The sequence below is a fragment of the Podarcis erhardii genome (genome assembly GCF_964252035.2).
Source record: "Podarcis erhardii genome assembly, chromosome: 9".
In the NCBI taxonomy this organism is placed as follows: Eukaryota; Metazoa; Chordata; class Lepidosauria; order Squamata; family Lacertidae; genus Podarcis; species Podarcis erhardii.
Window position 1 is genome coordinate 6,784,550 of NC_138512.1, and position 25,566 is coordinate 6,810,115.

Here is a 25,566-nt window from a genome sequence, read left to right on the forward strand (position 1 = left end):
CTTCCTATCCTCAGTTTCTTCTACAAGCCCCCTCCCTTTCTCCCCACCAGCAATAAAACACTGTGGGGTGTCCCAGTTAGTGGATAATGTAACCACAGCAGTTTCCTTCCTCTTGGGGGAAAAAATCTAATCAAGCTCTTTCATTGAACAGAACAACTCCTTCCACTCCCATGACCTGTGCTCAACAAAATTGGTGGAATAAGCACATCTCTCTCGAGGGCATGAAGTAGAAAGCAGTTTATAGGTGAAGACAGTAAAGTGCTCAGCGTGAGCCCTGCTCTTCCCCCTACCAGAGAACCTAAAGCCCCACAGCAAAGACCCTCCCCATACAATCGGACCCTCGGAAGCCCCCCTCTTGATTCCATGCTTTGCATCTCCTGAGAGGGGCATGTAGCTGCCCTGAGCTTAATTCCTGTACATTAAAACACTTAGAAGAGCCTCCGTTTAGACTTAACGCTGCTCAACAAAATTAGAATTTGCAGTATATAAATTAATTACACTATACAAGCAATGACCGTTTAAATAACCGCACACTTAACAAAGAATGCTCCCTCCGTGTGTGTGTGTGTGTGTGTGTGTGTGTGTGTGTGTGTGTGTTCAAAACCCAAACCCAATTCCATGCCAACAGCCACCGCGAATCTTCAGTGCATAAACTGTGTCCAGGCAAGAGGACTGTCTGTTGTTCGTGGGGGTCGAAGGGCTGAATCCAGTGGGCACCATCCAGGCAGCTACTGCAAGGTACAGGCTACAGAAGAGGAAACACAAAGAGGCTGACTAGCATCCAAATAAATTCACATCTTTGTTTGAAAACGAAAATCCCTACTTTCAAATCCGACGCAGCAATCTCAGGGGACTCTTCTTTAGCTCGAGGGCCACGCTCCCTTCTGGGTAACCTTTTACAGGCTGCATGTCAGTGGTGGGCGAAGCCAGGGGGGAAAGCAGGCCCAGCAGTTAATGCAAGTTTCCCCAGAGAAGGAAGGGGCTCTGAGTTCAGGGGCACATTCTACCCGGGTGCAAAGCAGTGCCAGGGAGGCTGTCGCTCGGGAGAGTCCCTGAGGGCCAGACGAGGAAGCTTGGAGGGCCACATCCAACTCCTGGGCCTGAGCCTCCCCGCTGTTGCTCAAGAAGTGGGCAGTAAAATTTGAGGCAAAATTTTAACTATTATTTTGTAATCATTAGTTTAATAAGTGATAAATGATTATTTCAAGAACAGCTCTGTATGTGGAAAGCTGCTCTGCTCAGGGCCAAATGGATCTCCCTGACATGCTTGCTTTCCTGCAAGAAGGAGGTTTTTTCTCCTCCTCCTCCTCCCTTTATTACCTCCTTGAAACACAGCACACCTGCTCCTAGGAGCAAGTATAAATGTAAAATGTAGTGCAATATCCGTGCAGGATGCACATTTGCAACCCACAGCATTTGCAACCTGCAGCGGCACGTCTGCGCACGTGCGGGTTGCAACTCGGAGCTTCTGCGCACGCGCGACTGCCAAAACCCAGAAGTAACCCGTTCCGGTACCTCTGGGTTTCGGCGGTCCGTAACCCGAGAAAACGCAACCTGAAACGCCTGTAATCCGAGGTATGACTGTATTTGTATGTATAGTATGTAATCAAAAAACCAATAAAGATTATCCTGGGGAAAAAGAAAAACAGCACATCTGGGGGAGCCTGGCTGCAACTCACAGAAGGTGGGAACATTGAGGGAGGAATGGGTACAGAATGGAGTGTCATGCACAAGGGCACAGCTCTCACCATAAGCACTTTACACAACAATATTTTGAAGCAGGCTTCCCTTGTAAGTCTGATTTAGCTACCTACCACCACCCAAGCCAAGAAAGCAATGGGACTATAAGCCCTGCTCAGTGTAGACCCACTGAAATCAATGGTCCGAAGTTAGCCCTGCTCATTAACTTCGGTGAGTCCACTCTGAGTGGGACTGGCACTGAATACTTCCCATGGTGACCAAACAAAAAACAAATAGACAGGGAAGGCTGCTGTAGAGGAAGGGGAAAGCAGCAATGGCAGAGCTGGAAGGGACACCAAGGGTCATTTAGTCCAACCCCCTGCGATGCAGGATGCAAATGTTTTTATGTGATTAACTGCTGCGCTTTGTTGGATTAGGGAATGAGCCAGAGAAGTCAGCCTGGGGTGCGCGCGTGTGTGTTTTGTGAAACTGACACGCAGCCACTTGGCGAGGGGACACCACTAAGCCCAGGAAGCCCATGCACAAGCTCAGGCCAGGACTCTGGCCAGATGAAGGTCCTGCTGCCGGCCGGGACCCCCCTCTACCTCATTTGACTTCTCCCAGGCTCAGGAGCTTATGGCAAGCAAAGATGAAGGATTAAAACGATAAACCATCCCCATCATCATCATAAAAGGCGCCCTCTGAGCCTCTGGGGAGATTTCCGTGTCAAATGTGAGGCTGAGTGTTTCTGCCCCCACCCCCAAACTAAAATGCATTTTGCTTTGATAAAAATAATAAAAAGAGCAAATCCCCACTACTGCTGCTTGCTTGGCATGGTGGCTGCTCCTGGAGAAGCATTTCCCCACTCCCCCCCTTCAAAGGATTGTCTCTTTGGGTCCTTCTGGACATCTGCCTGCCCCCCACCCCCCACTGCCCTGGGCAAAACAGAGTGAGGCCTCTCCCCCCACTCCAGATTCAATAAGCGTGCAACACGGCCCCTGCTCCCAGGCTTTATGGTTTCCAGGCCATTTGGCAGGGAGAAGAAAAGGTCTCTTTTTCCCCTTCCTCCTCTGGGGAAGACCAATGCTTCTGAGGCCCAGCTGCAGGAAAGAAAGTGTGGGGAGAGAGGACCAACAGGGCCGTTAATTCCAATTAACCAGCCAAGCTCAAAAGGGGGAGAGGGGAGGGGCGACTTGCAGACACCTCCCAAACTGGAAGGAGACAGACACAAATATCTCCTGCCTCCTGGGAAGGAGGAACTATGTGGCCACCTCCCCCCACCAAAAAACCTCACAGACAGCCCTGCTGTGTCTGATCTGCCCCCCCCCCATGAGGATTTTGTTCCACTCCATTTAGCACAGCAGAGCTCTGAAATGGGGGCTCTGCCGTTCCTATAGTTTTTGTCTATATAGTAACACACATACAACCCCCCCACAACCCGCCCGCCCTACTCTCCCTCTCCACACACCCAGCCCCCCTGCAATGGAACAATTAGTCCTGCTTACTGGGGGGGCTGGGCTGGGCAACCCTTGCTTTCATCTTATGAAGTCTGCAGACTCAACCCTCAACTGAGACTTTAAGCAAAATAAAAGTATCGTTTGCACACCTGCACGAGGCGCTTGACCCCATTCCCTTCCACTCAAAATAGCACATGTGCGCATGTGCAAACTGTTCACCCCAGATGACCTGCAGCAGGGATGGGGAAACTTTGTTTTTTGAAACCGGCCTGCAGATTCGCTTGGGAGGGCAGGCGTCGGCCAGAACCCAGAAGTGGGGAGACTGGGCTGGGCTGCAAGATTGCAGCTCTGTGTCTCTCTGGGCTCCCCCAGATTACCTGCTCAGCGGAGGCCACTTGGGTGAAGGGCACACTGCCTCGCCACTCTCGGTCAGCCTACACCTGCCTCTTTTCTTACCAAAGGTAGAATTAGCCAGCTCCACCTCTCATGAACTCTGGCTGCCTCCCTGCCTTGTGCCCAGAAAGCCCCAGCGGGCACCAGGCCTGCTCAGTCCAGCATCCGCCCCGATTTGCTTGCAACAAATCTCCCAGGGAGCTGAGAGGATGCCTGGCCTTTACTGAGCCTTCGTTCTGGCTTGCTTTCGGGAACAGCTATACAAAAATGAAAATTTGTCCTGCATGAAAGAATGCAAGAAGAGCCCTGGATCTGGCCCGTGTCCCGTCACCGAGGCCAGCATCCTGCTCTCACAGGGGTCAGCCAGATTCCCGTGGGGAGCCCACGAGAAGGGATCTGAGCACAAGGGCAACTTTCCTCTCCTGCAGTTTCCAACAATTAGGATTCAGAAGCGTTTCCTGCCTCTGGGCGTGGAGGTAAAAGGTAGCCAGCAGGAGGCAGAACAAAGCCGTCAGGGTTAGTAGCCATGGATGGTCACTTTCTGTTTTTTGAAGTATAAATATCTGCTGTGAAATGCTTTGGGAGGCAAGAATTTTATGATAACCCTGAGGAAGAGCTCAGTCGGTAAAGCACGAGACTTCTAACCTCAGGGTCATGGGTTTGCGCCCCACGTTGAGTGAAAGATTCTTGCACTGCAAGTAGTTGGATTAGATGACCCTTCTGCTCCCTTCCAACTCTACTATTCTAGGGTTCTATGAAATACAGTTAGTGATCCACCAGGAATTGTTTAGCTGAGACTCCTGCACTGCAGGGGTTGGAGTAGATGCCCCTTGGGGGACCCACAGTTCTATGAGTCTATGAAGAAAGAATGCCAACAGAACCCAGCCAAGTCTTGGTAAGGAAGAGAACGGGCACTCACAGCTTCTCACAGAGTCCAGCATCCCCTCCTTGCCAATGGCTTCTGCTTCCCACTGTGACTCCTTCATCTGGAGGAAAAGGAGAAGGAAGAGAGGGAGAGGAGTGAGGTGTGTCATCTCCTCTGATCTCCATGAGGGGGCGAGAGGGGCCTGGCTGGATCAGAGCAAGGGCCCATCTAAGACCAGGATCATGTTTCCACTGGGGCCTCTGAGATGCCCATGAGGAGAACAGGAAGGCAACAGCCCTTCCCCACTGGAGTACCATACACACACACACACACCCCAACTAACATTGAGGGGTAGGCTGTTTCTGCATATGGAAGCTCCACTTAGACAGCAGGGCTAGAATAAGAAATCTGCTGGGTGAGACCCCAAAGTCCACGGGGGCTACTATTCTGCCCCATGCAGCAGCCGGCCCAATGAGCCAGGAAGCCATCAAGATTTTATTTATTTAAAGTATTTCAAAAGGACCTGCATATTCTTGAAGAAGAGTTTGGATTTGATATCCTGTTTTATCACTACCCGAAGGAGTCTCAAAGCGGCTAACATTCTCCTTTCCCTTCCTCCCCCACAACAAACACTCTGTGAGGTGAGTGAGGCTGAGAGACTTCAGAGAAGTGTGACTGGCCCAAGGTCACCCAGCAGCTGCATGTGGAGGAGCGGGGAAGCGAACCCAGTTCACCAGATTATGAGTCCACCGCTCTTAACCACTGGCTCTCTGAAGGAGGATGTGAAGGCAACAGTGCTTTCCTGCTCCCAATCCCTGCCTCCTTCCTCCTTCCAGAGCTGTCAGCCAATGGCCCGCTGCCTCTGAACACGCAAAGGAATGGGCTCTGGAATTGGATCTCCAGAAGGGGACAGGTAGGGGGCAGGTGGCCCTCTGGGGCACCCAACTCCCACCAGACCTAGCTAACACGGCAAATTGGGAGTCTTGCATTTGCTGGAGGGCCCCACAGGCCCCCTCCCCCTGCGCCAGGCCAAGAGGGGGCTTCCAAGGCCCTTCTTCCAAAGGCAATGAGATTCTCCAGGAAGCGAGCCCAGGGACCAAGCACACGCCAGGCAGGAACGGAAACCCAAATGCCACCTCGCTCCCACAGCACGGATTCTGCAAAGGATGCTTTACTTGAGATTCCAGCATTGGGAGGGGCCTTCCAACTCTATGGCACTTAAGAGCCTACAATGACACAGCCCATCTTCAGAAAATATTGTCTTTGCTTTGAGGCTGGGTTTGTGGTTTTTTAAAACTCAATTAAGCAGTGTATAAACCTTATGAAACAATAAACCACCCAAATCTATTTTTCCATGTCCTGCCCCAGCCAAGCCTCCTCTGCCAGCCACGTGATGCCCAGGCGTGCCCTCGCTGCAGCCCCCACAGAACGCAAAGTGCCCTCCTGTACCTTGATCTGCTCTTTCAGGTATTCCGCTCGGCCCATCAGCGTCTGGATCTGCAAACAGTCATTCACTCGGTCAAATTAGGAGGAAAGAAGAAGAAGGAGCCCCAAAGGAGGGTCATGCAGGAAGGCAAACCACATGGAAACCCTCCTGCACGACACCTCAAAAAGGTAGGGCACCATACATATAACAATCCCCTCTATCTCCAATGTCCACGCTGTGAGTGCCAATCATTTAGGTAGCCAAACGGGCACTAATCGCAAGGAGCTGTGGCAGCAGGCTTGCAGAAGTACAAAAGTGGGGCAAAAATGCCCTGATGGTGGGGAACCCCAAAAAAGCTCAACAGGGGGCTCAGAAGTGACAGATTGCTGACTGAAGTTTGCAGGGGGTAGAATGGAGCAGTTAGAATCTTGGACCAGGAGTGTCCCATGCTGCAACATTTTGCTGCAGGTCCACAGCTGCTGAGCCATGTCCATTCTGCCGCCTGCACCCTTTAGTGCCCCCTGCTGGGCACCCTGGCTCCCCAAATGCATCCTGCAGGGCTCCCCCCCCCCACTTCTAAACAACAGCAGCAGCAAAGGGACCAAGCACAGCTCCAGGGACCAGGTGGATACAGACCTCAGCATGCAGCAACTCCCGTCTCCTTCCCGCAGGCTCAGCTGGAAGCAGGAAGGAAAGAAAACCATAGAATATGATTTATGCTGTAACTGTGATGTTTAGCATGCTTTTGCTCATGGTGTTTTATGGATTGTAGTTGCTTTGCCGATGATTTGTTAAGTCTTTAATATGACTTACGTTGTACGTGGTAAGCTACTTTAGGATTTGACTGAATGGGAAGTGGCAGAGAAGTGCAATCGATCAATCAATCAATCAATCAGTCAATCATGGAAGGTGGGGTTAGACTGCACAGGAGACCTTACACAGCCCTCTCTGGCTTAGGCCCAGGCTCTTCTCCCACATGTAGCCTCGCCCAGAGATTTCAAGCAGAGGCCCTTCTCTCGTCGTCGTCCCCTGGCACACTAGGTGGGGACATGGGAAAGGGCCTTCTTGGTGGTGGCTGCCGCCAGACAACATTGGAACTCCCTCCCTAGAGGAGCCACATTGGCTCCCTCCTTGATGTCCTCCCGCCAGCAGGTGAACATAGTTTTATTCCTGCAGGCTTTGGGGAATGGAATCCTTATTTAAAGGAAAGGGCTTTTACTAGAGCAGGGTTGTTTTTCCTACCTGTATTAAAGGTAAAGGGACCCCTGACTATTAGGTCCAGTCGTGGCCGACTCTGGTGTTGCGGCACTCATCTTGCTTTCCTGGCCGAGGGAGCTGGCATACAGCTTCCGGGTCATGTGGCCGGCATAACTAAGCCGCTTCTGGCGAACCAGAGCAGCGCACGGAAATGCCGTTTACCTTCCTGCCAGAGCGGTACCTATTTATCTACTTGCACTTTGACGTGCTTTCGAACTGCTAGGTGGGCAGGAGCAGGGACTGAGCAACGGGAGCTCACCCCGTCGCGGGGATTCGAACCGCCGACCTTCTGATCGGCAAGTCCTAGGCTCTGTGGTTTAACCCACAGCACCACCCGTATCCCTTGCTACCTGAATTACACCCCCCATTAAGCCCCCACCCACCACAAGCTGCCCCCCTTACCAGCTAACATGAGCAGCAGCTCCCCCAGGCTCTGCTGGTAGAGATCAAGGGTTTCACCGTCATCTTTGCCCTCCTCCTCCTGGAAGAGAAACACAGAGCAGCTCCATCAGGGCTCAGGGCTCAAAAAGGAGCAAACAGCCGCCTTCCCCTTAACGAACGTAATGCAAGAACTGGATCAGGTCAGTGGGGGCCCATCTATTCCAGCACCCTGCTCTCGCCATGGTCAGCCAGATGTCTGTGGGAAATGCGCAAGCAGGAATCATGCACAAGAACAGCCCTTTCCCCTCCTGTGGGTTCCAGCCACTGAGACTCATAAGTATCGCTGCCTCTGACCGTGGAGGCAGCAGCCATCAATAGCCCTCTCCTCTATGCCGTCCCTCCCCAGGGACAGGTATACTCCCTTGCCTCCAAGGACGGGGAAGGCAGTGCAATGTTAGACTCCAGTTTTCATTTCAGGACAGAGGTTGGGGGTCAATGACAAATCAGCAACTCTCTGCTCCCCTCTGGTGACTGACCTTAGCAACAGCGGCCGACGCCACCTCCAGAGCAGCGTAGAGGCGAGGCTTATCCCTGGACATCTCTGCAGAAAAAATAAATTAAATTAAAAGGGGTGCGACCCAGCATGTGCAAGGCCAAGCGGTATCCAGATGCAACAAAGCAAGGTGGTAGAGTCCTGTGAGGATGGAGCAGGCTGTACCACTTCGGGCTGCAAGCAGAGGAGAGGGCAGCACTTTCAAAACTTCTGCAAGTCACAACAGCCCCTCAAACACACCCGCCTGCAAGTAAAAAACCTAACAGGAAGAGGTTCTAGTCCAGGTGCCTGCTCACTGGTGTGGTCCTGGTTCACTAAACTACTTCATATTTCAACGAAAATATCTAAGCAGTTTGCAACATGGTTAAGCCGCAGGTTGCCTCAACTTGCCCATCTGTAAAATGAGACCAGCAGCTGTGTGTCCTACAGGAAGGATGAGACCAGGGTTGGAAGTGCCTGGCAAGTGAGAGTGCAACACGAAGAGGTAAGCAAACAACTCACTGAGCACATGCAGTTAAGAGATTGGAAAGAGAAGGCTTCTTAGCTGTTAGAAACAGCAGCAAAATATTGCTGATGGCTGTAGCCATAGGAAATTGCTGATGGCCGTAGCATAGGTGGGGCTCTGCTACTACAGCATATATGTAAAGACAAAAGGCATTCACAGACTGACTTTGGACAGCATTCCCTAGTAGCCCATAAAACTTTCAGAGAAGAGAGCACAGGAATGAGAGAACTATGCCCTCCCCAACTCCCATCAGCCCCGCCAGCGTGAATAATGATCAGGGATAATGGGAGTTGGAGTCTAGAAACATATCTGGAAGCCACAGAGTCCTCTTCCTTGCCTTAGCCCCAATCCCTGACTGAAAGGAAGCCCAGCTACCTACTGCTGAATTTACTACTTATTTCCGCTTAGCCTTGCCTCCATCTCGCTCCCCACAACTTTGGTTGTCTTCCCCATGCCAAATTTTAAACTGCAAGCTCTACGGGGGGAAGGGACTTTGCTCTTCTTCTTTTACATGTGATGCACACATGTGGCACTATCGTCACATGTACCAGGTGAGGGAACCTTTGGCCTTCCAGATGTTGTTGAGCTATAACTCTATAATCATCCCTGGCCGTTGGCTTGCCTGGTTGCAGCTGACGGGAGTTGCAGCTCAGCAACATTTGCAAGGCCAAAGGTTCCCTGCACCTGATATCTACCGATAGCGACCTCAGTTTTTTCACTGCCAGTTCTTATCAGCTGAAACAACAGCAGTTGTGCCAAGGAGGGAGAACCGGCAGGCTGGTGCAAATCCTCACATTCCTGCAGGAGTATATAAAATAAACCTTTGGGAAAAGGAAACCCCATTAACAGCCCAGCGGGGACCGAATACGTTCAGGGGTCACAAAATATTGACTTGGGGTGGGGGAGAGAAAACTTGGCTGCAGGAAGAACAGACTGGAGGACAAGGCTGAGGACCGGGAACAGGAACACTCGGCAATGCAACATTTTAGGAACCAGGAAGCTGCCTTATGCTGAGTCTAACCATTGCTCCATCTAGTTCAGTATTATCTACACTGACTGGCAGCTATGACTCTCCAAGATTTCAGGCACTGACTTGCCATTGAGCTATCAGGCCTTTTTTATTTTTTGACGTTAATTTTTTATTTCCAAAACCGAAAAAAGAAAAATTACAAACATCAAATTCAACATCCATATTCATTTTCTAACATAAACCTATTGCATAATTAACTAAATTAAAATATAGCTAATTACTTTAAACTTCTCTTTGCTGTAAACAAATACAGCCCAGTTAGAAATTTTATATTAAAGCTTTTATATTATAAATAATATTTCAAATTCCCCTATAACCCCCGTTCCCTTCACCCATGTGTGATCTTTTTTCTTCTTCTTCCGTCTTGTCGTGTTGTTATAATTTAATCATTGTTCAGCTGATTCTTATATTATTTCCTTGCTTATCCCTGCACGTTTTACACGTTATCTATTAATATTCCAGTTCTGGAACCATATTTTTTCATATACAGTGGTACCTCACAAGACGAATGCAAGACGAAAAACGCGCAAGACGAAAGAGTTTTCCGTTTTTTGAGTCATTCCGCAAGACGAATTTCCCTATGGGCTTGCTTCGCAAGACGAAACGTCTTGCGAGTTCTTGCGAGTTTGTTTCCTTTTTCTTAAAGCCGCTTAGCCGTTAATAGCCGCTAAGCCGCTAAGCCGTTAATAGCCGTTAAGCCGCTAATAGCCGTGCTTCGCAAGACGAAAAAACCGCAAGACGAAGAGACTCGCGGAACGGATTAATTTCGTCTTGCGAGGCACCACTGTATTCATATATTCCTGAAAGGAAGGAGCTATCGGGCCTTTTGGTTTGACTCCTATTTCCTAACAAAAACATGTTGCAAAGCGCAGAGTGCTCTTGGCTGCTATTCTCAAAAACAAGACCCCTGCCCCCCGCCCCCTGTGCCCCGCTTGGCCCTCTGCTCTGGAAATTACCTTTCAAGATGTCCCTGGCAGGGCAGCCCTGCTGAAGGAGGGCCTTATTGTTGGAAGCAACCAGTGCTTTGAGCTGCTCTGCTCGGGAAATGTATTCGCTCACCTAAGCACAAGGAAACAACACGACACAGTCACGAAATTTCATTCTCAGAGGTGCAAGAGAAAAGCAGGCACCTCCAGGGCCTTCTTGCTTGTGGCACCAGCCCTGCGGCTCCCAGCCACGAAGGTTATCTTCTACCTTCACTGACCAAGGCAGCCTGCTCCTGGGGGCCAGTTGCTGGGAGCCAAAAGCAGGGAGAGGTGCTGCTGGGCTCAGGTCCGGCTTGAGGGCTTCTGGCAGGTCACTGCAAGAAGATGATTCTGGACTAGATGGACCACTGGCCAGATCCAGCATAAGGGATCTGCTTACGTTCTGGTGGTGTGACATCTCAGGAAGGCCTGCAAGCCTGGGCCTTGACATGGATTCCAAGGCATCAGACTAAATTCCGGCTCTTCTGAGCAGCCCTTGGGCTAAGTCGATCAAAACGAGAACAAATCTCCGCCTGTCATGGGCTCCGCCTACCATTGACCACCCAGCCTTCTGCCCAATGAGCACCAGCCACCACTGCTCTGCTCCCTCATTGGCTGAACCCTGGCCATGACCTCATGCACCCACCCAATATTTCCAGTTCGGCCCAAAGGCGCCCCAATTCACAGCTTTCCCACTGGTTGAAAAGGAGGACCGTCAACTGACCTTGGATCGGATCGCCTCCTTCCTGCGGACATCGACCTCGTCTGAGGGTGGCAAGACAGAGGCAGGTTAGGGAAAAGGGGAAAGTCCATGGAGTGAGCAAAGAAAATGGGAAACTGTCCCAGTACAACTCCCTGTCTTCAATCGTCAGCTCTGAGCTGCATCAGGGAGACGGACAGACATCAACCAGCCTCCACGCCTAGAGGGGGTTGTAGGCAGAGCAAGCAGAAGCCCCCCCCCCCCGCCTCCTGCTCAGAGCAGAGTATCTCCTCCCAGACTCAGAGATGGAGAGACTCCCCCATGTTTCAGAGGCGTTGCAAAGATCCTGGGCAGGGGAACATGTCCAGAGTGTGGGGATCAGATGGGATTACTTTGAGGAATTATAAAATATGCATCAAGCCATTGTGTCTGCTATGAAAGCATGGTGTTGACTGGGTTCGATTCATTGACAATAATTTCTGATCACATCCCACAGCCCTCTCCATCTCTGGCCATTTCCTCTACTGTCCATTTCTCTCTGCTGGACAGGTCACGTACACAGCCCAGTCGCCAGTTGCTTCATCAGGAATCCTGAGCCATAAAAGATAGTAGGGAGTTTCTTTGATGTAACTATTGCTAGTTTTGTTAATCTTAGGGCCAGGAAGAGAGTTCACAAGGAGATGGTAAATACTGTTTACTCCTGTTTATGACCTTCCTAAAAGCATTCCTCTTCGCTTCCTATTTTATTTACTCTGGGCTACTATGCATGCTCAAGTAGGAAATAGTTTCTTTGTAGTTAAAAGAATTTCTTCTGGTCTAACTTTGTCCCACGTGGGCTTTTTTGAAATGCTCAGAGGAAATCTGATTGGTTCTTACGAACACTGTGTAAAAAAGTTCTTTTGTGAATAAAACGACCTGGGCCGGAGGGTGGGCAGGAATTCTTGTTATATGCACTCCTCCCAGAGTCTTGCTGGTTCAAGCCTCTGTGTGTATTTTCATTATCAGAGTCTAATCCTTCCTTTGCTTTGGGAACGCCTCAACACTCTGGACATTCCTACAGGGAATTCCTGGAGACAGCCCACTTCTGGCTAGCCAGCTGGGTCAGCCCCTTGCCCTTGGGCATGTGCCCATCTGCCCTGTGATCCACGAAGCCCTTGCACTGTGGGGCAGCTGCCTTTAGTCTCACCAGGTGATGGATGCACTGCCAATTGAGCCATGATCCCCTGACCATGGAAATAGTCAAGGATGGGGCATAAGAACACACCTGTCTTCCCCCTTCTTCCCCTTTGAAATCATTTCATTTTAGGTCCTAATGGGATTAAGACGGAGGGAGGTCTGTCATGTGTCCTGCTTGCCTACCAGAGACAGAAGAAGAGCAAGGCAGGGCCAGGAATGCAACCTGCTGTGGGCAAGAACTTGCCCCTCTTAGAAGTGGACTCTGGGACAGGCGACGCAGGCAGCTCCAGATACGAAAATAAATATGTTGTTCTCATTTAATTTATTTCATAAAATGTATATATTGCTTGATTTTTAAAAAAAACCCAAACTCAAAGGAGTTTACAAAAAGAGTGATAAAATGACCAATAAGAAGAGTTAACAACAATAATTTAAAACTTTCAAAAAATTAAAATCAAGAATAAACTAAACCCAGATTTACTTGCACCACCTTTCTAAGCATCTGGGCAGCCTTGTCTAAACAAGAATGTTTTTAGCAGGTGCCGAAAAGAGTACGCTGAAGGTGCCGGCCCCATGTCAACAGGCAGGGAGTTCCAAAGTGCAGGAGTTGCCACCATAAAAAGATCAATTTATTGCAAATACGGAATGGGAATTTTGTTGGCCCCGTAACAAACCTGCTTCTGCCAATCAAAGCAGCCGAGCGGCAATTGTGGGGCAAGGAAGTTTCGTAAAGAGGGGAACAATAAAAGCCTCTGGGCCACTCACAGCGCAAGGCGGGGACGAAGTACTCCAGGGCCCTGCTGTAGAGGGAAAGGGCGGCGGCAGCGTCGCCTTCCTGGTCCTTCTTTATCGCTTCCGTCACGAGAGATGACTGCAAAGGGAAGAGAAACAGGATGGAGAAAAGCGGGAGAGGAGGAATGGAAGAAGGGAACTGGTTCAAGGACCAAGCGCAGGCTCAGCTTGGGCTAAACGGAGGATGGACAACCTTAGGTCTGGGGGCCACATGTGGCCCTCCAAGCCTCTCCATCAGGCTCTCAGGGCCCTCTCCAGGCCAACCCGCTCCCTGGCCCTGCCCCACACTCTCCCCATGCTTCTGCTTGGCTGGAAAGCGTCCTTGGACTTGGAGCTGATGAATCTTGCTTGCCTGGATAGAGATGTGTGTAAAATAACAGCTGAATTCAGGTGTGAGCCAAAGCCGAGGGCCACACCTGCTGCCTTCCACCAGCATGCGGCTCCTGGAAAGCTGCCCAGAAGGCAATGTGGCCCTCGGGCCCCCTTCCTCCGGGTTAAGTGTCTGGAGGAGGGAATTGGCTCCCGCCCTGTGGAACGCCCTCCCACCAGATGTCAAAGAGAAGAACAACTACCAGACTTTTAGAAGACATCTGAAGGCAGCCCTGTTTAGGGAAGCTTTTTTTGTTTAACAGACCACTGTATTTTAATACTTTGTTGGAAGCTGCCCAGAGTGGCTGGGGAAACCCAGCCAGATCGGTGGGGTATAAATAAATAATAATAATAATAATAATAATAATTATTATCATCATTATTATTATTTGTACAGCTGCATCCCTCTGTGTTTAGGAACTCTTGCCTCTGAGAACCAGCATTCTCAGCAAGATCTTGCCCCCAAAGAGAGACAGGAAGCAATGTTTGGGGTGATGGGGAAATGGACCCATTTCTATGCCCACATTCAGAAAATGGTTCCCCTCCACGTTGCCAGATGGCTGCCCTCATGCCTACAGAGGAGGGGGCAGCCCCCCACCTCACCAGCTCCAGTGCCCAGCTGGTAACCCAGACCCACATCCTGCAAATCCGCCCCCCGCACGCTCTCTCTAGCCCTCTTCCCACTCACCGCTTTGCCCAGGCTCTCCAAGCCGGGCATGTGCTCCATGTCCACAAAGGGGTGGGCAAAGAACTCCTGGAAAGAGAGGCGCTGCTGGGGGTCCCTCTTCAGCAGGTGCTGGAGGAGGTCCCGGCACTCCAGCGAGAGGCGGGGGCGGCTGGGGAGCTGTGGGGGGCAAGGCAGAAGGCTGAGACACAGGTAGAGAAGCTCCCAACCTCACCTCTGGGCACCAGCAGTGCTGAGATGGAAACGGAACGGGGGAAGAAATCCCTTCATGGACGCAGGAGTGCCACGCAAAGGATTGTGGGCCCACTGGCCCATGCTGGTACTTTCATAGCCATGAGGCTCTCGAGAGAGTAACACGTATTTTCAAAAGGAGAAAAGGAAGGTGCTTGCCCCAAGGAGCTTACAGTCTAATCCAGGCAGTGGGCAGTGGGATTCCCTAGGAGGAACCTGGAGGTGCAAATGATTTGTTGAATTAATTAAACTAAACTGTTTTAATTGGATTTTAGATATATGTGCAATTAACGATTGCTGTTTTGAATTTTCTTGCATTATTGCGTTCCTTAGTGGGTCATGCAAACGGCTATTCTGAATACTGCTTTTTATAGGGTGGGGTCGGGGGCACTGGGGGTGAGTCTGTGGAACCAAGGGGGGGAAGGGAGTGGTCCCAAAAAGTCTGAGGACCAATTAGGGGCAGGGGGAGGCAGAATCCCCCACACTCTGCCTGACAGCAGTCGTTCCCCCCCACCCTTGGGTCTGGATTGAACCAGGCCAAGCCGCTGAATGACGTTTTTGAGATGATCAGACCAAGTTACATTCACCTCTGCCTGCAAACTGAACCCTACAGGAGTGTCAAGTTGGACCAATCTTGGCAGGACGTTGGAAGAACTGTGATGGGAATCTTTAAATAGCTGGTGGCAGGTGGTGGTGGAGTTGGGGTCAGGATGGCAGGGCAGGGCAAGGAACCTCCTTTCCGTCCCTCCCCAGGAATGCACAAATACCAACACCCCCAGGAGCCATGAGGTTACCTCGATGGGTTGGTTGCTGCGGATCTTCTCCTCCAGCTCAGTGAAGGACTTGGAGGCAAAAGGTGGCCGGCCAAACACAGCCTCTAAGAAGGGAAAGAAGCCCCCATCCCCTAATAAGACAGGGAGCCACATGTGTGTCACATGCTAGGCTGAATTAAAAAGGTAAAGGTAAAGGTACCCCTGCCCGTTCGGGCCAGTCTTGCCAGACTCTAAGGTTGTGCGCTCATCTCGCTCTATAGGCCGGGAGCCAGCGCTGTCCGCAGACACTTCCAGGTCACATGGCCAGCGTGACAAGCTGCATTTGGCGAGCCAGTGCAGCACACGGAAACGCCGTTTACCTTCCCGCCAGAGCGGTCCCTATTTATCTACTTGCACCCGGGGGTGCTTTCGAACTGCTAGGTTGGCAGGCACTGGGACCGAACGGCGGGGGCACACCCCGCCGCGGGGATTCGAACCGCCGACCATGCGATTGGCAAGTCCTAGGCGCTGAGGTTTTACCCACAGCGCCACCCGCGTCCCGCTAGGCTGAATTACCACCACCCAGCCCCAATGCTCAGCAGTGATCAACTGCCACAAGAACCCAAGATAGCCTCCGAAGGAGGGGTGGGGCAAAGGCCATTGTGGCGAGTAGCCACGGATACCAGAGTCAGCTTTATAGTTATTGACACCAGCATCCACAAAAATGGAAGTGATTGGGGCCAGTGAAGGCGGGAAGGGGCATAGTCAGAAAGTGGGCAGGGAGGCGGATTTAGGATTAGACAAGAGCAACTGCAGGCAGAACTACGCTTGCTTCTCTCCCTTTTAAAAATGAGCTAAGTTTCTAGCCCTCAATGCTGGCAAAGGGGGAATAAAGAACCCTGATACAGGCAGGGCTTTGTATACTCTGGACTTCAAAAGAGCAACTGAAATTCCAGCCCATCGGAGATCACAGCTACACGCAGCACTTTCTGCCATTTTATTTCCCTTACACCTTATCCAGAACATAAGAATATGCAATGTGTGTGTGTTGGAGGTTTTAAAGCAGAGGCCGGATGGCCACCTGTCAGGGATTCTGTGATTCCTGCACTACAGGGGGTTGGGCTAGATGACCCTCGGGGTCCCTTCCAGCTCCATAATTCTGTGATTCTATTATTCAATCCTCCCAATTCATTTTGCACAGTCTCTCAGCTCCAGCATGGAGCTTAGCCAGCGCCTGGGAAGTCAAGACAGAGCCCCAACCTCCCCTCAAAACCGAAGGATGGACTTACCGTAGAGAATCACCCCCACGGACCACAAATCCACGCGGGCATCATATTGCCGGTTGCACACCATCTCGGGAGCCATGTAGAGTGGAGAGCCCCTCAGCACATGCTTCTCATCCCTTGAGGACATGTGCTGGGCAAATCCGAAATCTGGCATGGAGGGGAGGGGGTTGGGGGAGGGTGACCCAGAAAAACCGTCATCGGGCATGACATTGTAACCTTGCAGTTATCAACTGGCCTGGTATCCACAGCCAACCAGAAATCCCACACTGGTGAAAGAAAGTGAATCTCCCTAGGATTTTCAGCTGTGTGAGGAAAGTGAGGAAAGCTAGCCCTAATCAGGGCCATTGTACATTACAGTGGTACCTCGGGTTAAGTACTTAGTTCGTTCCAGAGGTCCGTACTTAACCTGAAACTGTTCTTAACCTGAAGCACCACTTTAGCTAATGGGGCCTCCTGCTGCCGCCACGCTGCCACTGCACAATTTCTGTTCTCATCCTGAAGCCAAGTTCTTAACCTGAGGTACCATTTCTTGGTTAGCGGAGTCTGTAACCTGAAGCGCCTGTAACCCGAGGTACCACTGTACAGTTATCAGTGACTGTACTGCTATAGCTTTCTACTTTGTTGCATTTGGTATTTTTAATTTTTTTTATCATTATCTATTATGATTTATCCTAACTATTTCTATACATTAAAAATATCTCCAAAAGGTGTACCGAAATGGCTAAAGAAGGCACGGGGAACCTCTGACTCTCTGTGTGGCTATAATACTAGCCACTGGGATTGACTGGTTGAAATAAAAGACTGGCACATGAACGAGAAAAATAATGGGGGGGGGGGAGGAGCACCTGAGCCTGAAAGCCCGAAAGAAGCCCCCCTGAGCCTGGGGGGCAAGCCCTGCCCCGCCCTGCCCCACACCAACCTGCCAGTTTGAGGTGAGGCTTGTCCAAGGAGCTCAGCAGGATGTTCTGTGGTTTCAGATCCAAGTGAGAAATATTCTTGTCATGGAGGAACTTTAAGGCACAGGCTGTTAGGACAAACAGGAGAGAGCAGTGGTGCTGCAGGTGGCAGGGGACTGTCAAGGCATCCCTCTCAGGCCAACAGGCTCCTTCCCAAAAAACCAGACTCCTCTGCCTCCAAGATTTCCTTTCCTTTCTCTGGCACAGAGATAGGGGAGAAAATGCAACTCCCTCCTGCCGCACATCTCGAGCCAAGATGTAAAGGGAAACACAGCGATCCTTTGAAAAGCCACACTTCTCTGCATTTTGCAACATGGTTCTCCAACCAAATAAAGTTTGCAGGCAAAGTTTGCACCCACAAATGATGATTTCTCTTTGCAAATGGTTTTGCCGTTCTGCAGATGAAATAGGTCTCTTTGTGAGCACAGTTTGAATCCAAAGCCCATGGCTGAGATTTTTTAAAGTGGAGATGCCAGGATTTAACCCTGGGACTTCCTGTGCACAAATGGTACGTTCTACCTATGAGCTCCATCCCCAACTTCTTTTCCTTTCCCCTCCAACTCCTTACCCAGTTGCTGTAGGAAAATGCGAGCCACTTTCTCTGGCAGGATCCTCCGTGCGTGGATAAAGCGAGACAGGTCACCCCCAGCACAAAATTCCATGATCAGGTAGATGTAGTCCTTGTTCCACTAAAAGGCAGACAGGCGCTATCAGGCTTCTAGAAAGACAAACCCTGTCCTATCTCCATCAAGTTCATTCCTCTGTCTGCAACTTCCTAGTCCTTATGAATGAAAACACAAATGTGGAAGCAGCTGGGTGATGCCATTAAGTGCAATCCTATGCACAGCAACCTGAGAATATGCCCTATTGAAAACTCAGGAATTTACTTTTGAGTAAGCATGAATACAATTGCACTGTTAATCTCAAGAGTCAGCAAAGTGGGTGCCTCAAACCAGTATTAACACATAAATGGCTTTAATTGTTCAGAGCATCTATCACCCTTGCTATGTGTCTCCTCGACTGCAATCCTCAGGAGGGAGGCAACACAAAGCAAGCATTCTTGTGGCTGATGGGACTCCCCCACCAGGAGACATTCATTTTACCCCCATAGTAGTCACATGCAAACAAAGGGCAGAGGCATTTTTATTTTCCAGGTGTGAGGGTCATAATTGGAATTGACTTTTGGAGGTGGTTTTAAAGGTAATAACTTTTGCTAAGTTAGCTTCACTGGGGCAGTTTTGCACTCTGCATTTGAAACAATATCCTACCACTTTAAATAGTCGCGGTTTCCCTCTCCCACCCTCCCCCTGCAATCCTGGGAACTGTAGTTTAAGGGGCACTAGGTAAAGGTAAAGGGACCCTTGACCATTAGGTCCAGTCGTGGCCAACTCTGGGGTTGTGGCGCTCATCTCACTTTATTGGCCGAGGGAGCCAGCGTACAGCTTCCGGGTCATGTGGCCAGCATGACTAAGCCGCTTCTGGCAAACCAGAGCAGTGCACGGAAACACTGTTTACCTTCCCGCCAGAGCGGTACCTATTTATCTACTTGCACTGTGATGTGCTTTCGAACTGCTAGGTTGGCAGGAGTGGGGACCGATCAACGGGAGCTCACCCCGTCACAGGGATTTGAACTGCCGACCTTCTGATCGGCAAGCCCTAGGCTCAGTGTTTTAGACCACAGCGCTACCTGCACCCCGTTGTTAGGAGACCCCTATTCCTCTCTTGGAGCTACAAGTCCCAGAGGTCGGTTGTTAAACCAAGCTAAGGACTGCCTTCTGTTTCGGCCTTTAATCACCTGCTGAAATCTTTGCTATTCTGCCAGGCTCATGCATGAAATACAGAATACATCTTTTCATAATAGTTAGCTGACAAGTCTCCGATTTCATATTTTTAATGTGTTTTTCTTATATAGTGAGATTACCGTAAACTGCTTTGGTATTGTTTTCTGTATGATATAGTGGTACAGAAATCTCAGCAACATCCAGAGCGCCAAAGGTGTCCCACCTTATTGGATGAGTCACACATCCGAGGAATAAAAGCTCCCCAGTTTTCCAGCTGGAGGCTCCAGAGTCCTCCTGGCTGACACCCCAGCCCAGCCCGGTCTCCCCTCCCCACCTGGAAGTCCTTCAGCTCCACAATGTGCGGATGGCGGATGGTCTTGAGGATCTCGATTTCTGTCAAGAGGTTCTCCACAGACGCCTTGTTCAAGCTCTTCTTGCTGACGCACTTGATGGCCACGACCTCCCGGACGTCCTTCTAGCCAGGAAAAGAACACGCAACACCACACAAACGAACATCAGCAACACAAGCACCTTCAGTCCTGACGGTGGAAATCTCAGGGAAGGTCTTGCGAGGTCCGGGGAAGTTGCTATGGAGATGAGCATTCCTTCAGATCAGGAGAGGGAATGTCTTTTCCACATCAGGGGCCGCCTTCCCTTCTGAAGAGGCATCTGGAGGCCACGGGCCACTGATGGGCAAGGCCAGAGGGCAAAGTGGGCAGAGCAACAAACACAGGTTTGTGTGACGGGGCAGTTTCTACATTCCCTTGATCTTCACCCTCAACCCAAGGGAGAAAGAGGTACAAGAACGCACACTCCAGGCAGGTGAAAACATTTAAGGAGGGAGCTAAGGAGGGTCACTGAGGGCTGGAGGGCCAAATCTGAGTGCTGAGAGAGCGGCAGGCTGGAGAAGAGGAGAACATCTTGGAAATGTAAAGAAACTGAAGGTACATTCTTTCACCTTTGGTGGACGTGCCCGAAGATTAAGGCTTTCTGGGAGATTATATATAATGAACTGAAAAAGGTATTTAAATATACCTTCCTTAAGAAACCAGAGGCCTTTCTCTTGGGCATAGTCGACCAATTGGTGTTAAAGAAAGATAGAACGTTTTTTATGTATGCGACAACAGCAGCAAGAATACTCATTGCAAAGTACTGGAAGACACAAGATTTGCCCACCTTGGAAGAATGGCAGATGCAAGTAATAGACTATATGGAATTGGCAGAAATGACGGGCAGAATCCGAGACCAGGGAGAAGAGTTGGTGGAAGAGGACTGGAAGAAGTTTAAGACTTATCTGCAGAAATACTGCAAGGTTTATGAATGCTAAAATGATGTTGGATATAAAAAAAATATGGCATTGATGATACAGTGTTAAAAAGTATGCAAAAACGTAATAGAAAAAGGGTGAAAGATTAAAGTTATATTATGTCAAAAGTAAACAATATGTTAAAGGTGTTTAAACATAAGGAGGAAAGATCGGAGACATAATAGAAGTGATTTTAATAATTAGAAATGAGCTTTGAAATAGGGTAAGGATTTGCTGTATCTGATTGGACAAAGAGGAACACAAAAAAGGGAGGCGTGAGGAAGTCAAGAAAGAAAGCTTTGTAAACATGAATTTAAAAATTGGAGTTTTTACTTTTAATTTGTTTTTTGTATTCTGATATATGTTTGTGATTGGCTTTATTGTTTTGAATTTCTTTTATTCTTTTGTAAAATTAAATCAATATATTATAAAAAATAAAAAAAGAGAAGAGGAGAACATCTTGGGGCAGAAGTTGGGATATCAACTGAGATCAGGACAGGATCACAGCAACTACTGAAAAGACCGCTGAGAGATGATTGCCCCTTCCGCTCAAAGCTGATTTGATGACTCAGACTCCATCCCTGGACCCAAAAACCAGTGTTGCAAGCAAGGAGCCTCCAGGGTGGCCATGGAGTGGGTGAAGAGTCCCCAACGCCCCAAAAATTAAGGCTAGGGTGAAGGATGCACCCACAGGAAACCACCTTTTGCTGAGGGTGGGGCTGAAGGGATTATATGCTCTACCAGTCAAGTTACACCTGGGACCCAAACCACGCAGGGCAGCGATGGGGGACGCTTTGGCCCGCCTGCTGCTGTTGGACTCCAACTCCCATCAGCCCCAGCAAGCCCGGCCAAGGGCCAGGGACGATGGGAGCCGAAGTTCAGCAACATCCTGAGCGCCAGAGGCTCTCCCGACCCCTGACTCCGGGTGTCTCCTACGCCCACACCCAATATCAACCCCCCTGCGTCCTGCCTCCGACAGAGGACAGCCAAAGTGCTTCCGGGAAAGTCCTCTCCCTGCTCCCAGGTAGGCTGCTCCCGGGCGTGGAGGCTCCGCGCCGCGGCCTCTGGGTCAGGCGGGCGGATTCCCTGCGCCTGGTGCATTTGCGCCCCCCAACCCCGGAGCTCGCGCCAGCCCCCCAAGCGGGGCCCTTCCCCTCCCTACCTTCCTGTAGGCTTTGAAGACAGTGGCGTAGGTGCCGCTGCCCAGCCTCTCGGTCAGGATGAAGTCCTCCAGCTGCGGCGGCGCCCAGCCGGCCATCCCGGCGACCACCCCATGCGGCCCCCGGAGGCTGGCGAGCGGAACCCGGCCCTCTCTGGGACCCCGCGGGGGCGCCTGGCTTCCCGGAACGGCGGCGCGGGAGGCGGAGCAGCGCCGGCAGAAGCGCACCTTCGGGCGCCCCCTCGCGGGAGAGGCGAGGCGGGGCGGCGCTCGTGGGAACTCCGCCTCCGCGGTCGCGCGTCTGCAAAGCGGGGCGGGGAAGAGGAGAAGCGAGCCCTGGATTCGCAGCAGGTCGACGGAGGAGAGAGAGAAGCGTCGGCAGAAGCTGAGCAGCTCTGGCCCGAATAAGCCTCGCTGCGAAATGCTGAACTCCCCTTTTGGAAAGCGCGCACCTTTAGTAAAAAAATGGAAGAGGACTGGACGCAAGCTCAGCCCCGCGCGTGATGGCAAGAAAGTCTGTCGCCCTCGATCTCGACGCGGCTTCAGGCTCCCGTCCTCTGCTGTGATCGTCTTTGGTACTAAACTTTTAATTTTAAGAGTGGCTTTTGATCCGTGCTTTTTTAGCATGTCCCTGTGGGTAACTGTATTCAACACGTTTTTAAATAAAATAAATGTTGACAAGTGCTGGGCTTCTAGAAGTTGTCTGAAGGACAAGCAGAAAGGTGGGGTTGCCCTAGTTGTTGCAATAAAATTGCATTGGCCAAAACCTGATTCATCCTTTGAAATTCCCCAATATTAACAGGGCATTAGCTTTGCACGTGCATTTCCAGGCAACTTACAATAATCACAAAACAAAAATTTGATTTGGAAAGCAATACTTAACGCAGCACCACCAGTCCCCCTTTGGGGACACCCAACTCTCGCTCTCTGCAAAAGGCTCAATTGCATAACTAACTTGTGTTGCATTAAATACAGTAAATACTTCATTAAAAATAAAAAATCCTCTTCTATCTAACCCATTGTTTGGGCCACATCCAGTCGCTGGACCATCTACCCACTGCTGGTCGGCAGGAGCTTCAGGCAGAAGCTGCTGGGCCTGAGCTATGGCCATTCCCTGTATTCTCACTTGCTCTCAGGGTGCCCAGCTGCTGCTGAGTAATGCATGAAACTGCTGGTCAGCTGAAGTGTTCAGCCAGGGTCCTCTCCCTACCCCTGACCAGTGCACCAGACTGACTGGGGCTGATGGGAGCTGTGGTCTTTTCCAGATGTTTAAAGGCTCCTTGGCTAGACCTGCATTGAACATAACTTGGGGTCATTGGTGCATCTGGCCCCGTATTGTTTAATCTGACAAGTGTCAGCCCCTACAGCAGACATGTGCAACCTGTGGCCCTTGCCCCTAAAAGAGAGAAAGCAATAAAATGGAGTTGGCTGGAGTCCAACATCTGGATACTCACTGGCTGCCGACCCTTTGGCTTAAATGGCAGACACATGGATCTTCAAAAGCAGTCTGATTCACAAGCATGTACTAACAGTCTTGACATTTTTATTTTTGTATCTGAGCACAAAAAGTTTCGACATATACATTTTTACATGAAAAAGATCAGAGGGCTGGAAAATACACCCAGGAAGGGAAGACATTTTAAAAATCTCATTTCTGCCATCATTACTTTTACTCAAAAGGGGGAGGTGGGGAGGGAAAGACAAAAAGACAGACATCAGCAGATACTTTTCTGGGATGTGATGGGCTATGTTAACCCTCCAGGAGAGAGGTTTGGAAACAATCAAAGGAACTATTTCGGAAAAGACACTGAGATCGTGAAAACAAGCAAAAGCAAAGAAAAGCCGTCAGGAAGACTTCCAGTGTCTTACTCCTCTTAACATTCCCTTGTGCTTCCACTGAAAGCAGCCTGCAGGCAACTCAGCTCATGGAGCCCCATATGCATTTCAGATCAGCTAAGCCAAAGTGTTAAGAGAAATAGCCATGAGTGACAGATCTTTTAGTGACTTAAGAGCACTATTCCTGGTCATCTACATTTCCCCAAGACAAAGCACACCTCTTGGAGACAAGAGTCAAAGCAAGCAAGCATGCAGTTTAGGTGGTGGTAGGCGTGGCTGGTTCTTGCTTCTACACCCCTTTGTTCACACAGGCTAAAATGGTGCTTCCAGTTACACACCCAGCGTACCTCAAGGCATTTCTGAAGCCCAAGTTCAGTTCCTGGGTCTCACACATGCTCCTTTCTCTGCCCCTGGTCAAATTACTGCCTCCCCCCCCCCCGCAATCCTGCCCCTTTCAGTCCATGGGAGTTACGAGGTTCACAGTTTGCACCACCCATTCAAACAGACTCCAAGGCATAACCTGCGGTTCCAATTCACTCAAGTGAAGCTTAAGGGAATGAATATTCTTCACAGCTTGTGCTCAAGGAGACAAGCAAACAAAAACTAGGGATTCCCTTAGTGTGTGTGTGTGTGTGTGTGTGTGTGTGTGTGTGTGTGTAAGAGAGAGAAAGAGAGAGAGAGGGAGGGAGGGAGAGAGAGAGAGAAGCGTCTCAGGATAATGGGGTTCTTCCCCTGGGATAGAAAAACATGGAAGTATGGTGAAAATAGCCATTCATTTGCTATACCAAAATCACTGCCAATGAAGGCTCTTTGCATGGATCACAACTAGGAGCCATGTCACACATCCAGCCAGGCAATGGTTATGTTAAGTCCCCCCTTAGGCAAACAGGCTCTTCAGCTAATCTTGCCCTTTCTCTTGACAACTCTTGTTTGCCTCCTGGAGTTCCTCATTCCCTGGAGTGCCGAGAGAGCAGCTGGCTGGGGAAGAGGAGAACACCTTGGGGCAGAAGTTGGGATATCAACTGAGATCAGGACAGGATCACAGCAACTACTGAAAAGACTGCTGGGAGATGATTGCCCCTTCCGCTCAAAGCTGATTTGATGACTCAGACTCCATCCCTGGATCCAAAAACCAGTGTTGCAAGCAAGGAGCCTCCAGGGTGGCCATGGAGTGGGTGAAGAGTCCCCAACGCCCAAAAAATTAAGGCTAGGGTGAAGGATGCGCCCACAGGAAACCACCTTTTGCTAAGGTGGGGCTGAACGGATTATATGCTCTACCAGTCAAGTTACATTTAACGGGGCAGCAGGGCAGAATTAACCAAGAAGGCAGGTCGTTTCTCCACTTGCACTCCCTTGGATAACAGAGTAGACGCGTACACCAAAACTTGCCCCGAACATCCCTTACCATGGCGGTGAAAGATCAGCAACTAATTAAAACCCAAAAGCAAGAGGTGACTTCTGATAGCACCCCAAGGGCTGATGTTAGGAAGGAAAAAGTCCATTCCTTATGGAAGAGAAATTAAAAAGTGCAAATCTGGCTTCCCCCAAACCCCTGCAATAGAAGGAAGGAGTGAAGGAAATGTACACACCCAGATCTAAATGGGGAAATATATTTGATTTATGAGATTGGGGGTGGGGAAGAGAACACCATACACTGCCCAGGCCCTTCCCACCGAAGAGACACAGATGCAGGCAGGACAAAGCTCAAGATATGCCTCTTCCAGCAAGTATCTTGGTGCCAAGACTGGTACCCATGGAGAGAGCCTCCTGAACTGTGGAAGACCAGGGAGTGGTGAGAGCAAGTGTGGAAGAGAGCAAGACGCTGGCCCTGTCTGGGGGACTTCAGTTCCCCCGGAAAGCGCTCTGGGCAGCAGTTGAGGCGGCCCCGGCAGCAGCATTCTGGACGGTCCGGTTGGTGAGGATGCCTTGCGAGAACTCCTCCTGGGCCCTCTGGAAGCTGGCGCCCGTCCGGCGATACTGAGAGTGGACCTGAGGAGCAGAAGAGACAAGGCGTCAGCAGGGCCA

At 50.4% G+C, this 25,566-nt stretch overlaps 2 protein-coding genes and 1 long non-coding RNA gene across 4 annotated transcripts in view; 1 reads left to right on the top strand and 2 right to left on the bottom strand.

Moving 5' to 3' along the window:
• Positions 1–222: 222 nt before the first annotated feature.
• ULK3 (unc-51 like kinase 3) lies at positions 223–21,905 on the bottom strand. The gene is made up of 16 exons (XM_081876290.1): positions 21,709–21,905; positions 19,575–19,715; positions 18,028–18,148; positions 17,423–17,527; positions 16,507–16,650; positions 15,260–15,342; positions 14,238–14,393; positions 13,154–13,259; positions 11,237–11,277; positions 10,504–10,606; positions 7,996–8,060; positions 7,481–7,559; positions 6,458–6,498; positions 5,845–5,892; positions 4,450–4,516; positions 223–745 (listed from the first exon to the last, which is right to left on the bottom strand). The coding sequence occupies exons 1-16, from the start codon at positions 21,802–21,804 to the stop codon at positions 729–731; spliced, it is 1,413 nt and encodes a 470-aa protein (XP_081732416.1). The 5' UTR covers positions 21,805–21,905; the 3' UTR covers positions 223–728.
• Positions 20,996–24,919, top strand: LOC309349999. The gene is made up of 2 exons (XR_014160234.1): positions 20,996–21,259; positions 24,792–24,919. It is a non-coding gene; the product is annotated as an uncharacterized lncRNA (long non-coding RNA).
• SCAMP2 (secretory carrier membrane protein 2) overlaps positions 23,229–25,566 on the bottom strand; it is a 32,655-nt gene continuing 30,317 nt past the window's right edge. For both annotated transcript variants that reach the window (XM_081876417.1, XM_081876416.1), the window contains one exon: positions 23,229–25,530. In XM_081876417.1, coding sequence (XP_081732543.1) covers positions 25,384–25,530 — 147 coding nt within the window. In that variant the 3' untranslated portion in view covers positions 23,229–25,383. The remainder of the gene's footprint in view (positions 25,531–25,566) is intronic.

What these genes read in the sequence shown, in the direction of transcription:
- ULK3 (XM_081876290.1), bottom strand. Translation starts at nt 21,804, where the DNA reads ATGGCCGGCTGGGCGCCGCCGCAGCTGGAGGACTTCATCCTGACCGAG. An exon ending in CATTTTCCTACAGCAACTGG is followed by an intron (nt 17,528 to 18,027) that starts GTAAGGAGTTGG and finishes TTGTCCTAACAG; the next exon opens with CCTGTGCCTTAAAGTTCCTC. An exon ending in ACCTGAAAGAGCAGATCAAG is followed by an intron (nt 4,517 to 5,844) that starts GTACAGGAGGGC and finishes CTTTTCCTCCAG; the next exon opens with ATGAAGGAGTCACAGTGGGA.